This window comes from Mesitornis unicolor, unplaced genomic scaffold (genome assembly GCF_000695765.1).
Source record: "Mesitornis unicolor isolate BGI_N332 unplaced genomic scaffold, ASM69576v1 scaffold7306, whole genome shotgun sequence".
NCBI classification, from domain to species: Eukaryota; Metazoa; Chordata; class Aves; order Mesitornithiformes; family Mesitornithidae; genus Mesitornis; species Mesitornis unicolor.
Genome location: NW_010188812.1, coordinates 39,027 through 54,119, shown reverse-complemented (window position 1 = coordinate 54,119; position 15,093 = coordinate 39,027). Strand labels below are relative to the sequence as shown.

Below are 15,093 nucleotides of genomic sequence, written 5' to 3'. Positions count from 1 at the left end.
AGGGAAAATATGAACATGTATGTTGGACCTCAAAAAGCTGAGCACTGAACCCAATGCCACAAGGAAAAGGTGACCCCAGTCTTTTGTATAACCAAACTAAGTTATCAAACTAGTTTCTTAAGGGCCGTCATGGAAGGGAAGGAAACAAAGAGGCATTGCCTTCTGAGCATTTTCTAATCCCAGTCTGAGCAACTGCCCAGAAAAGCTAGACACAACCTTCATTAGAAGGCAGCCATCGCAGCAGCTTTGTTCAGCAATAGCTGAGGCTCAGGTCATACCCTCACCATCTCCAACACATGAAAACCAATTAAGAAAGTTTCTTGCATGCCTTGCATCCTTCATAACTACAAGAACACCAACTCTTCACTATATAAACCTTCAATCCTCATTTGTGCCCATTACAAAAAAAGAACAAGAAGCTAATTGATTCACGTACACAAGTTTTCAGCAATTATTTTCACACATCCATCCCTCTCTATTTTCCCTTGCCCATGCCACCCAAACTGACTGACCTGCTCTACTGCTATAATTTTTTAATAGTATCAAAGAATCACTAAGTTTGGAAGAGACCTCTACAATCCTCAAGTCCAATCATCAGCCCACACCAACCACGTCCCAGAGTGCCACATCTACATGTTTTTCGAACACCTTCAGGGATGGTGACTCCACCACTTCCCTCGGCAGCCTGTTCCAATGTTCTGCCACTCTTTCAGTAAAGAATTTTTTCCTAGTATCTCAAAAACACCCACCCCTGGCACAACTTGAGGCAGTTTCCTCTTGTCCTGTCTCTAGTTACTTGGGGGAAAAGACCAACACCCACCTCACTACAACTTTTCATGTAGTTGTAAAGAGCGATAAGGTCTCCCCTCAGTTTCCTCCAGACTAAACAACCCCAGTTCCCTCAGCCGCTCCTCACAAGTCTTGTGCTCCAGACCCTTCAGCAGTTTTGTTGCCCTTCTCTGGACACGCTGCAGCACCTCAATGTCCTTCTTGTAGTGAGGGGCCCAAAAATGAACACAGTACTCAGGGTGCGGCCTCACCAGTGCCGAGTAAAAGGGCGCAATCACTTCCCTACTCCTGCTGGCCACACTATTTCTGGTACAGGCCAGGATGCTGTTGGCCTTTGTGGCCACCTGGGCACGTTCACAGAATCACAGAATCGCTCGGTTGGAAAAGACCTCTGAGATCACCATGTCCAATCGTTCCTGTCTACCCACTAAACCATATCCTTAAGTACCTCGTCTACCCGCTCTTTAAATACATCCAGAGATGGTGACTCCACCACCTCCCTGGGCAGCCTGTTCCAGCTTCTGACAACCCTCTCAGTAAAGAACTTCCTCCTTATCTCTAACCTGAACCTCCCTTGGCACAGTTTGGTGCCGTTACCCCTCGTTCTGTCCTCCATCACCTGGGAGATTGCTGGCTCATGTTCAGCCAGCTGTCAATCCAGCACCCCCAGGTCCTTTTCTGCCTGGCAGCTCTTCAGCCACTATCCGCCAAGCCTATAACATTGCAGTTTTATGTGTTTAGGAAGTAAGTTTCTGGTTACACCACTAAATTAAGCTTTTACAACTTAAGTTTCTACAGCAACGCCAGGGAGACTGGACAGAATCCCTTGCAGGAGAAACATCTGCTGAAGAGCCATCAGAACCTAGAAATGCATCACCTTGGTATCTCTTCTCAGGAGACAGCACAGATAAAGATGACTGAACCCCGCAGAACATACTGAGGTAGCAATCCCAAAGGCAACATAGCTAAGTACAATTTAAACTTTGTGAAAAGATTCAGATTTGTTTGCTTCTGTTTTGAACTGATCTGATGTCTCCTATCTTATGTTTTGTATTTGCATTGGTAAGAGGGAAGCCACAATTCATACGAGACTATTCTTACAGACTTAGGTGATACAGGTTATAAATTACAATATATAAACAAGGCTGTGGAAATCAAACTTAAGTGCACCATCTCCTGGTTCCCACCTACAGGATGTTTGAAGTTCATCAGATAAACTAGAGTGCATCATTAAAATTCCAATGCAGAGAACAGTATGTTATGCAAACTATTCCCAGTCTCAAGAGCGTCAGAGCTAAATATATTGTCTTCACGTAGACCTTCACACAGTGATATCTAAAATACAGGAATAATTTAAGAAGATTATCTACTTTCCTATTGCCTATGTAAATTAATGAGGCAAAAATCAGGTTAACAGAGAATCATTAAAGAACCATCAAATGAAAAATTAAAAAAAAACAATCCCAACAGAAAGGTCACTTTACAGTTGCATATTAAATTACGCATTATATGCACAACAACATGTACATGCTATTAATATTCCACAATTGTGGAGAGACTAGGCATAGCCCTTGTTTTCACACTGCTGGACAATGTGTAGACTATATAAGCAAACATTCATTTCTGATCATGAAATTATCTCTGGTTTAGCAATACTTTTTATGCTATTTGTATTACCATAGGAAGTATTACAATTGTGATTTTCATTGGTGCCAGACTAAGATTATTGAATTGTATACACAAGCAAGCTTTGCAAAGAAGTTAAATCTGCATGCCTAATATTTTTTTAAGTAGTATCTTTTTTCTGGGAAGAAGCATGAGAAATTGTATCAAAATTGTGTATATACACAAGTGAGAGTAATAAAACAAAACATTTAGCTGCATTGTAGATGATTTTTCAGACAAACAAAACCAAAATGCTTAAAATATCTCCCTCTTTAGTGTAAAACTCATGCTCCTTTCTTACATGTTACTCCTAATGGAAATAAACACCAATTTCTTAATAATTTCTTTTGGCTTCTCAGAATTTTTTTTTATTCCCTTTAGCTTGTAACAGCCTGGAAGAAAAAGCTCCACCTGTTCTTTCTACAACTGTAGAAGATTAACAGGACTGTGAAAGCACACACAAAACAAGTAACAGTTTAAAACAGTGTCACCAGAACACGTTGTAGGGAAGCAACCCAGAAATCTAAATGAGATAAAAATCAATAACTGTAATCCTTCAAGTATGCATTCACATTTTTATCAACATTTTAAAAGCATTTTTCTATTCAACAAATAATTAAAAGCCATTGAGAATGGAGAGCACACATAAATCGCTGATATTTTCTGAACCTAAGTCACCCAGGAATGTGCACTACCCCACTAAATTTACTTTCATGAACTGCAGAGTCCCTATTATACACACCAAGAGAAGCAGGAAGGAAGTATGAGGCAGTGCTTTAATACCAAGTCAATAAGTCTCCTTTTTTTATAGCCCCTACACACATTGCCATTTATGACAGGGAAATGAATTCTACTGCCCAGGTAGAAGATAGGTCAGGGAAAAATTATATGCCCTGCTTCTCCACTTTCTGCTTATCCCAAATTAAGCACTGAAGTGTGATGCCAAAGCAGTACACTGTAGCTTGGAAGCAGTATGCACTTGACTAGCAGCTGCTATATAATAAAAAAAAAAATCTGCTTCCAGTGATAAAGATACATTACAGAAGCTGCAATAGCTACTGAGAAAGATTTGTAGACTGGGGAAGGCTGACAGCCTGGTCCGTTGTAGCAAAGCTCACTATGCATCCTAGTTCACTTACAGACCAAGCGAAGCGGTCATCGCACCCACATTTTTACTCAGACTCAGAGGGATTATGATGACCTCTGTAGTGAAACAAACATATTTTTAAAGTTACTTTTATATATTAAATTTGTATTCACTGCTTAATCAAAAGAATCTTCAACTCTATTGGGAAAATCTAAGGCAACATCTCAAGCAGGGGCAGGTTATCTTAAATATGCTGACAGAATAATTAGTCCATTCAGAAATACAGAGGTTGAAGACTGGTTACTTGACATGTGCATATAAGATTTCATATACACAAACAGATCAGTTCATTAAGCATTTTTGCCATTTAAGGATTAAGATATTCTCCCCATTGCTTCTAAACTCAGACTTTTCCTAACTTGACGCATCTTAAGTAATGGGCATACAATCAAATACTACTGAATTCTGACATTACCAAGCTACTGTATGTCAGCCAAACAACTGCTTTAGGAGATCAAATACGAAGTCTCGGCCTGTTTCAGCTATTACGTGTGTTAACTTAAATAATTCCAACAGGTTTAAGGTAATATGTTTTACCTCAGACCTAGAGCAGTTTAAGCAGATCAGATAACAGGTGGAAAAATAGAAGAGCTCTTACTCCCAAGACCACTTGAGAAGCCTCTCACTGCTCAATGTATCAGGTCTCCCCTGCACCTCCTTGGAGGACAATAAGCACAGAACCAGGTGTGCAGAGGAGCAAAGAACAGGAGTATGATTCAAGCACTACCATGATTATGCTGGCTTCAAAACAGAAACCAACAGCAACCATGGTATTTTGAGACATCTTGAGGAGCACCTCCATAGCAAACAGTAATATTAATGGCACTTGAGCCAATTATGTTCTGCACTGCACAGACCTCCTTCACAGCTGTCATCAAGGAATATGCCCATGTCAGAACTATGGAGAGTTTAGAACTCAACAAGTATCCCTGAACTATGGGTGTTCTTCAGTCAAAAGGAAAAGAACTTCACACTATGAAATAAAATTCAGAGAACTTTAAATTGATGGATTACAAAAGCCAGGACAGCAGATTACATCTACTGCTCTTGAGAGTATTGAGGAGAATCTGAGATAGCCAGCAGGCACTCACCTACTTAAAACTTCTGGTGATGGACCTAGTATGTTGAAACACTGCACATTTCCTCATTCTCCACCCAATGAAACGGCTTAGAATAATTAGTTTTAACCAAATTATTGCCAGCAGAAATTCAGAGAAGCTCTCAACAACTGACTTCCCTTTTGAAAGGGTAGGCTTTACAGTAGTAAATACTTTGAAATACATTGTCTGTGCACCCTTTACAGGCATCATTCATGATGGTTCATCTTGTAATGACTGTGAAACCACTGTTTATCTTTCCGCTGAACAGGGCTTTTATATATGAGGTTACTGGTCAATATTAATTTGACATATGTCAACTTATTTTCAGCACAAGTATTCAGAAGCAAGTTAGGAAGAATATGAAGGTTACAAAAATAAAGCCAAAACATGCCTTTCATTGTAGTGTATATTTAAAGATCACATTACTTACAGTTGGGATGCATATCTTGCTCAAGGGATTGCCATCCAGTAGGTATGAGCCATTGAAGGTCACATACTCATCATAATATTGAGGTGCCTGAGGAATAACACTGCACAGTAATTTACGCTTCTCTTCTATTTTTTTTCTTATGTGCAAGTATTCAAAATATGGGTTTGCTCTCTCAGAGCTGTATGGCTGAATCTCTTCCAGTTTCAAAGAATCAACAATAGCTGCCAGTGACTGTTGGGTTTTCTCCTTGGCCTGCAGTAAGGAAGGGTTCACTTGCACAGGCTGAGGCACACGCGACACCTTTCTTTTACGTGGATGATGCACCTGAGCATCATCCTCTTCAGTTAATCTAATCCTTGCTTTCATAGATGCCGATGATTCAGACTCTTTTTCTGATGTCTGCGTGCAGCCAAGAGGATTCTGCTTACCCTGGTTAGCAAGCATATTTGCTCTGTTCCTCGTGATTCTTTGAGGTACTTCTTGCTGTTCCACCTTCTGATCCTCAACAATTTCTTCCTCCAGTTTAACTATTTGGCTGTATTTATGCACTTCTTCCTGTGTAATCTGTTGTGAACTATTTTCCAAAATAGATAAAGGGGAATACTGTGGTGGATCATCTGTTAACGCGTTTTCTCTGTCTGCACTGCAGGGTTTTTTGTTAGCTGATTCATTTATAATTCCCTTTAACATTCCTGAACTTAGTTCACCAAGATCAACATCGGCTTTATTATCAACAACATGCACCAAAACCAACTTTTCTTGTTGGCCTTTTTCATTTCTAATGTCTGAAATATCTGTTGTGTTACTATCCACTTCACTCTGAGCATTCTTACAAACACCTTTACTGAATGCGTACGAATTTACATTTAATTGTGAACTGCTATCACTTTCAGGGATATCTTTTTCTAATGGTACTGCAGGTAAATCATTCATCCTTTCATAGCTCTGTGAAATATCTTTTGCAGAGCTCTCAGCATATACAGTAACGGGTACATCAGCCTTCTTAATGGTCGAAGGGAAGAAAGCATTTTCCAGCTCTCTGGTACTAGTGGCATCTGTATCCAAAGTAGAACTTGTCATTTGAACTAGATTTTGTTGTACAGATGATGAATCTTGACTGCTACTGCCTGGTGGAGAAGTGTGTTTAGACACATCTGGGAGTGGCTTAATAGGCAAAGAACAAAGCGTCTGTGAAGGCAAAAATGATGCAGATTCTTGAGAACTGGAACTTCCTTTAATTTCAGCATGCTGAGGCAAAAGATCAGATACTTGTTGCTCTTTTAATGTCCTTGTTTCAGAATTATGCATTGCTATAACACTGTTACTATCTTGCTCTGATACACCATACCCTGAGCTGTTAAACTCGCTGTTTAATGAATTAAGTCTGTCAAAAGGCACATCCCACGGTTTGGTTTGCTGAGTCACACCACTTTGACTACATGGCTCTAAATGCATATTATAGTCTTCCGAAGGGCTCATCTGAGCAACGTGTTTAATGGTGCTCGGACCTGTTGTTGCCTGCTTGTTGCTAACAGCTCCAGTCAGAGATGATGTGAAGTTTGACTGCAAACCAGACATACTGCTTTGAAAATCTCTTTCAAGCATGCTACACGGTAGCTCTGGTTTAGGAGAAGCGCTAGCGTAAGTCTGAACTGACGGCAGAGCACTCTGATTATTTTCTTCTGATATTCGAGGCTGTTTGCTGTGTTCAGAAACCGCAGCAGGCATGCTGCATCTTCGAACCTCTACAACGGGTCTACACTCATTTAAAACCAGTTTAACATCTTCAACAGATGCTGATCTCACGTACGTTGGTGGAAGCCTGTTTGCGAAAGGTGGCTTAATGCGATCTGGCAAGTCCGCAAGACCATCAGTCTCTTTTTCTACAAGGGCTGGTGATTTGGCACTTGCCAAAAATGGTGATTGTGAGAAAGACATCTGGGAATCAGAACCTTCTAGCATGAAGTCTGAGTCATATTCGACTACAGGCCTTGGAGTAGTTACTGTGGTATGGCAAGAATCCTCAGAGCTTGCAACCGAAACCATGGACACTGATCTGGAGCTCAGACCTGTCTTTTCACCTTCTGATTTGGGGGATCTATTTAAATTATCTGAAACCAATGAAGGCTTTATAACATTGACACTCCTCGTATCTACTGATTGTGATCTATTACTCGTAGCATCTTTCTGCTGTTTTTCCTTCGTACAAACATCTGGCAACTCTGAACTTTTTGAACGAATCAGTTCTTTGCTTTTCACTTCAGCTAATGTGTGTTTTGGTTTTTCTTTCATCTTATTAAGTTCTAAACAAGCGCGGTTTCTTAAACGTTCCTTCTCTTTCTGTTTTATTTTTTCTTTATGTTTTCTGTGCCACTGCTCTATTTCCAGATCTTTAAGGCTAAGCATTCTTTCAAAACTAGTTTGCATTAAATCATCGTTGACTAATCTTTTTTCTTTAGGTCGAGCATCCTTTGGTGCAGGAGCCGATTTAGGCTTAAGTTTCTCATGTTCAAGTTTTAGTTTAGGTAAACTACTTTGATGGAGTTTATGTTTGTCTCTCTCTTTGTATCGGTCGATATCTTTATCTTTTTTATCCTTCTCTCTACCATCTGGAGTTCTCAACAAATCATCTTTTGGTTTTTCTTTCAAAGATGACAGTTTGTCATGCGCTGTTTTATTACTCTCTGCAATACTGCATCTCCTTTCCTCTTGCACATGTTTTGAGTTTGCTACTGTTAAGATCTCCTTGTCTTTGGATCTGTCTTTCTTTTCAAGTTCCTTCTCTTTGTCTTTAGTTCTATTTTTTTCCAATTTAGTATATTCAGATTCTTTTTCAGACTGTTTGACTTTTCTTTCACTGAAGTGTTTTTCTTTGCTTTCAGCCCAATGTCTGTCTTTCTCATGCTTCTTATCAGTTTTTTCTTTATTTCTTTCTTTGTCATCAAGCTTTTTAAGAGTACCTGTGCTTTTTATTTTATCATTTTCCTTATGGCATCTTTCCACTTGCTGGAAATTTGGTTTCTCCTTTACTTTCTCTGTATTTTCATTTACTTCTGCTTTTTCTTTCTCTGTCTTGTATTCATGTTTCACCTTTTTCTCTTTTTCTCCATTTTTTCTTTCTATCTTCTCAACATCTCTTTCTTTGGCTGAGGCTCGCTTTTCAGTCTTTTCCTTATTTTCCTTTAAATTCTTTTCCTGCTTTTCAGTATCTGTTTCTTTCTCTGTTAAATGCACACTGGCTGCTTCATCTTTAACACCAAAACAGAACAATTCCATTTCTTTATCTGCAAGCATAATTTCTTTTTCTTCTTTTGTATCTTTTATTTTTTCATCCTTGAGAAACTTCTCATTTTCCTTTTTGTTCTTCTCTTTCTCTCTCTCCTCTTTAGCATTTCTCTCTTTCTGCAAGTGTCTCTCCTTAACTAACTTCTCTTCTTTTGCCACAGCTTTTTCTAGCTTTGATTTTCTGTCTGAAGAAAGAGATTCGTGTTCTATATTTAAGAACGTATCTTCATTTTCATCACTTTTGAAAAAGTTCTCTTTCCAAAATTCTCTGTCAAACTCAATACTTCTTTGAACTTCTTTATGTTTATGTTTTTCCTTTTCCCCATCCTGTTCCTTTTTGTGCTTGTCCTTTTCTCTTTCTTTGTGCTTTAATTTATGCTTTTTCAGTGTTTTACCTTCCTTGTCAATCTTGCGCAGAGTATACTCTGAATTCTCAAATGCTGAGCTATTATCTTCCTCTTTAATTTTAGGACTAGATTTTTCACCAAATTCTAAGTGAAAATCTTTCTGATGGTGCTTGCTTTTTTCTTTGTGCTTGCAAGATTTGCCACTAGAACCTTCTACCAGATATTCAGAATCAGTGTTGTGATCATACCGAACTAATTCGGATTGCAACGTTATTTCAGAACCTCCTGGCGATAAGCAAGTTTTGGTGTTTTCTTGCTTTAATGGTGTTGACTGCTTTTCACTTAATCCACAGGGATGCTTCGGAGATTTGCCAGCAGTGATATGAAACAGATGTAAAGAAGTATCATCTTTTGGGGTGAAAGACTTCTTAAAGCTTTCTTCCTCTCTAGCTTTATCTAAAGAATCTAACCCAGCAGCAGCTATATTTGTTACTCTAGCATTTTCTTTTTCTTGCTTTAGTTCTTGATTCTCTTTATTTTTGCTCTGATTTTTTACTTTCCTTTTGACTTTGCCTTTTTGCTTGTGTTCATTTGTAACCGCATAATCTTTCTTCACTCTTACATCAGAATTTGATGTCTCTGAAATAGAGCAAGGAGAGACTATCTTCTTGTCCTGTAGTATTTCTTCATCTGAACTTTCAGAACTTGAATACAGAACTCTAGATGGCTTCTGCTTTTTGCTTTTAAATGGTTTTGAGAAGACAACTTTTTCTTGTTTCACAAATAAGCTGCTTTTTTCGACTTCAGTCTCATCCTCTTTCCTTAGGTCTTTTCTAAGAATATGTCTGTCATCAATCATTTTTTTCATTTCATCTTCATCATCATCTTTAAACTCATACTCATCAAGAGCAGATGGAAGTGGTGCCTTACTAGGGGCCGTTTGTTTGCTGTCATTGGCTACAGAGTCCTTTTCCACTTCTGAATCAACATTCCCATCTACGCTGGAAGGATTTACAGATGGAGCTTCTTCAGAATCTAGAGCAAGAAAACCAAAAATTAGTTGAATACTGATGGTACATTCTTCACACTCCAGTTCAGTGCAACAGTCATATTGCTATAAAAAAGAAAAAAACCCACTCAAAACATGCAATAAACCTTCTCAGTAGAATTAAGCTTTTTAAGAAAAAACAAAAGGTTATGAAATCAAAGTGCTCCCCACACTTTACAGCTGTCACTCAGGTACACAGAAATACCAATTAGCATTTATAGCCCAATCTAATAAAAGCAATGTACTTTTAATTTTGTAAAACTAATCTGTTGTACATAATTCCTGCACAACCTGACTCTTTCTCAAGGACATCTTACTATGATGATTCATTTCTCTAGGAATTAATCAACTCTTATGTTCTCTTACAACTAAACTATGTTCCTCCACATGAATTATTTAGTCATGTTTCAACAGCAGATGATCTTTTATTCTTAAAAGACAAAGAGCTGCTCATGTAAAGAAATGTCTTCTTTAATCTTTATGCACCTGATATGGACAGTCTACAGTACACTATACAATAATCCACTGTAACTGGTCTCTGCTATACAAGTGCATAGCATGGAGCAAATATTCTGTACTGAATGTTTTGGACTTGCAAGTCCAAAATGTAAACCTCTCAACTGTTCCTCAAATTACATTATATATTGAGTGTTATCACCACCTGATCATACAAACATCTAGAACTCAAAAAAACCTTCAAAAGCTATTTCTGGATGTATTGTTCCCTCCAAATAAGGTTCCAATTCAAGCCTTTTCAGCTGAATCTACCAGTTTGCTTTTTAAAAAGAACTGAGTATTGCCATATTCAATACTAGAATATTCAATGGACTAGAGATTTGACGTACTGAATAAAAAGGTAACAGAAGGGTTTGAAAAAAGTGTAAGGAAAGTTTCAATTAATTAGAAGTTTAACTCAGAAAAATTAAAAAAAAAGAAAGTGTTCTGCTGCAAGATTCTCCCTCATTTCCACTAGGATCCTCTGTGGACCACCTGCCAGTACACAACAGTTAAGACACATACTTTGCCTGCAGGCTTCTCAGCTACTTCATATTCAACAACACAGGATCAATAAAATAGATCCCAGAAGTCCCTATTATCTTCTATATTGTCTGTAGTACCCAGAACAGCTTTAAGGTACCAGTTTTTTTTATACATTTTCCCCTCTGCCCCACCCATATGTACACACCATCATCTTCCTGCTTTCACTCTAACCCCTCCTTGTGGTCTGTCTGTGTTTTGCCTTTGCCATTTTCCTACAAAGTAGTTACTGCTTCTCTGTTCCATGTCCTTATTTGCTTTGTTCTTAACAGTCTTTCCCCAAACACATCAGACAGCTTAATCCTTAGTGACGAAAGGTAAAGCAATGGAAATACAGGAGACACATGACCTATTCCCTAAGCGTGACTCTTTGAGAAACTGCAGAGAGCATTCTGCTCCTCTTGGAAATGAACCCATGGAAACCAAGCAATATTCTACACAGACAACTGTTGAGGAATCAATTGCTAAATAGCAACAAGTTTCTATTATGCATACCTAAACATATGTTTCTTAAGATTAATTATTTGGCTAAGCTGAAGTAGATACTGTGGAGTAATGCCATGACTGTCCCTTAAAACAGAATGGCTATGCACTGTAATTCAGGCTATTCTTCCAATGCCAAAACAGTTAGCACTATGTCAGAACATTTATTAGCTCTAGATAGGACAATGTGACTTTTCGTTTTCTGCTTGAAGTATAGAGAAACCTTGAAAACAAAACATTCCCAGGGTTTGGTTGTGGTTTTCTGTTTGTTTTGGTGGTTTTTTATTGTTGTTGTTTGGCGGGTTTTTTTGTGTGTGGGTTTTTTGTTGTTGTTATTGGTTTTTTTTGGGGGGGAGGGATGTGTTCATTTGCTTAGTTGATTTGGGTGGGTTGTTATTTTTCTGTGTGTTTTGTTGTTGTTGGTTTTGGGTTTTTTCTATTGTCAGGGAAGAATAAACTGACTTTAACATTCATGTGAAACAATGTCCTCCCTCATAAAATTTTCATAGAAACACAGAATGATTGAAATTGGAAAGAACTTCTGGAGGTCATCTCATCCAACCCCTCTGCTCAATCAGGGCCACCCAGAGCCAGTTGCCCAGGACTGTCTCCAGATGGCTTTTAAGTATCTTTAAAGATGGAGACTCCACAACCTCTTTGGGCAACCTGTGCCAGTGCCTGGTCACCCTCACAGTAAAAAAACATTTCCTGATGTTCAGAGTGAACCTCCAGTGTTTCGGTTTGTGGCTACTGCCTCTGGTCCTGTCAATGGGCACCACTGGAAAGCGCCTGGCTCGGTCCTCTTTGCACCCTCCCTTCAGGTATTTAGACATTGATGAGATCCTCCCTGAGCCTTCTCTTCTCCAGGCTGAGCAGTCCTGACTCTCAGCTTTTCCTCAGCAAACTTCCTGACAGTATGCTCTACCCCAATCGCTAATGAAGATGTTAAACAGGACTGGACCCAGTATTGACCCCTTGGGTACACTGCTAGTTACCAGCCTCCAACTAAACTTTGTGCCACTGATCACCACCCTCTGGGTCTCACCATTGAGCCAGTTTTCAACCCATCTCATCTCTTTTACTAGAAAAAAAAACAACAACCTGAATTCCTGAAGATCCTCTGAAAGCAGAATGAAAAGTTCCTGCCTGGCACTCAAGCAAGCTACTCATGGGCAAGATTCTTCTGCTTCCGAGTAGACAAGAGCTCCTTCTGTGTCCTAAGAGGTGATACCTAACTCCTTAAACTGCAGAAATACAGTAGGGGCTAAGAATTACTGTCTCCATGTAAGAAAGCTACTATATGGTCACCTTCACAAGTCAGTGATTCCCAAACAGGTGGGGACTTTTCTTTACTGAGTAAGCGTAACTAAGTCATGCCCATGTGAGACACTAACTGAGACACCTCTCAGAAACCACTTCATATTATAATAAACATGGTATTATTATCTGTATCTTTCTCTGGTAAAACCATCATTCTGAGGTAGGGTTGGAGAGTGGGAAGGGTTTATTAAAGGGCAAGGGAGAGGAGAAAAAAAAAAAGGTCAGAATCAGTATTTCAGATAAATCATTGAATTCAAAGATTTGAAAACTACCTCTAAAACCTCTGGAAAGCAACCTTAGCAATAGCAACTGCTACCTGCAGCAACTCTTAATAGCTAACACTATGCAAAAGATTAAAAGCACCTAACTTCAGGTGAATTGATGCACTTAAGTATGAAATTAAATGGTTACTTTTACCTGAACAACTGTCCTCATCATCAGAGATGGGCACCTCCCTCTTCAATAGCATTTCCAACTCTTCAGTTTCAGCAACATCAACAGGTCTCTCTCCATGCTTATTGGCTTGAAATGGATTTCCACCATGTCGAAGTAACAGCTTCACAATCTGTAGCATTAAATCAATAAATTTTTAGGTTTTCTACAACGTTACTTGACCAGCATAAAAACCTTCTATTGCACATAAAACGTGGATAATGTGATAGGCAATCCTAAACTTCTACCTATGATCTGCCTGCTAAGAGAGGTAACGGGGAAGGCTAAGTTGTCCTCTGTTACACTGATCTAATCATAAAGAAAAGCAACAGAGGCCTTTTGTTCTTGCTGTTCTAGCATTTCCTCGCACAATTCATCTGGTTCCTCATCTACCAAGATCTCTACTCCTCTGCAGTCAATTCACTTCCCTTGCTCCAAATTTTATAGCAACTAACTCTAAGGAACAGGAAACATTTTTCAAGTAGCAGGACTACTGGTTTTCACAGCACTTCAGAAAAGTCCTGACAGAGATCCAAATGTCTTACTGGAGGAACAAACTACTCCTATCCCTAGCTGAATACAATACAGCAAAATCATCAATTTCTCTACCATCGAGGGCAAAAAAGTTGTTAAAGTTACAATGATACCAAAGCCACTGCATTTTCAGCACTGCATCCAGTATCAGTTACCTTTTTGGCCCTATGTGCTAAGAATAGGGAAATTCAGCAGTGATACCTCAACATAAAACTTCAGAATTTTCCTGATACATAGTGTCAGTGACATGGTCACAGAAACATATACTGAGACCAGGCAAGCAAGAGATCCTGTTCTCCAAAACTCTACTACAAACCCATGTTTGTTTAGATAGGCATAAGAAACAGTTACTAAACAGTTAATAAGAGTTTCACAATCAGATTATCATAATTCATCTCTCTAGCCTTTCCAGAAGATCCTTTCAAACTGAACATCTGTTTGGAAAGTATACTTGATTTAAGGATATTTTTTATTTTTCTGATACAGCAGATCACACACATAGTAATGAAATAAAAGAGATACAAAAGGAAAGCAGAGTTATTTTTGCATCTAGTTTGCAGAAAACATGAACAAATTCAGAAATTAATGTAAAATACCTACAGGGCTCCATTTATCTTCTCTGCCAAGTAATTATTAGTAAATTTTAAATATATATACATTTAAATATTTTTAATATATATACACACACACACACACACACACACACAAGCCCACAGTGTACTGTTTGGAAAAAAATTTCTTTTTAGAATTCTGTACAGTAGAAATCTCTCAAAAAAGTTGTTAAAATGTTGATTTATTAAAAAAGTAAAAATGAAACTTTTAAATATTTAAGAAAACAGATACTGGTAGAAAATACCTGGCAATAGATGGCTATAGGAAACAAATAAAACCAAAACAACTTTAAGATGCCCCCAAAACAGCAGAAGCAGAATTATAAAACCGTGTGAGAGCAGTCAGGACAATAAGGATTTGTTCTAGTGACTGAGCATTTCAAATCACTTATTTATTCCCCTCCCGCTCCTCCAGCACACTCACATTTCTATGCCCACTACTAGCAGAATCATGAAGTGGTGTATCGTCATCCAAGCCCTGTGTGTTCACGTCAGCTCCCGCTGCTATCAGGACTTTAGCAACATCGTAGTAACCAACATTGCAAGCTTCGTGCAGTGGTGTCCAACCTATAGTGAAGAATGGTAAGTTTGAAAGGACAGATGTAAGGGTTGTGTTTTTGGTTTTTGGTTTTTTTTTTCCTCCTGTCCTATAGATCTCTATTGCCTTGAAACATTTCAAAATATGCTCATACACGGTAGTTAGCCAGAAGGTAACGTCATCCATCTGATGAACAACGTATGCTTTAACAACTTTAAACCTCATGCTAACGAATCTCAAATTTTACTGTGATTTAACTGAACACAGAAATCAATAATCAAATAGTAAAAGTAAAAATCCAGCACAAATTCTCCAGGCTAAACATG

The 15,093-nt window shown here is 38.6% G+C and overlaps 1 protein-coding gene across 1 annotated transcript in view; it reads right to left on the bottom strand.

Annotated features, from left to right (window-relative positions):
* Window positions 1-5,131: 5,131 nt before the first annotated feature.
* ANKRD12 (ankyrin repeat domain 12) overlaps window positions 5,132-15,093 on the bottom strand; it is a gene marked incomplete at its 3' end in the record, with an annotated part of 31,096 nt that continues 21,134 nt past the window's right edge. The window contains exons 5-7 of the mRNA XM_010185842.1: window positions 14,654-14,796; window positions 13,070-13,217; window positions 5,132-9,798 (exon numbers count right to left, since the gene is read on the bottom strand). Coding sequence (XP_010184144.1) covers window positions 5,132-9,798; window positions 13,070-13,217; window positions 14,654-14,796 — 4,958 coding nt within the window. The remainder of the gene's footprint in view (window positions 9,799-13,069; window positions 13,218-14,653; window positions 14,797-15,093) is intronic.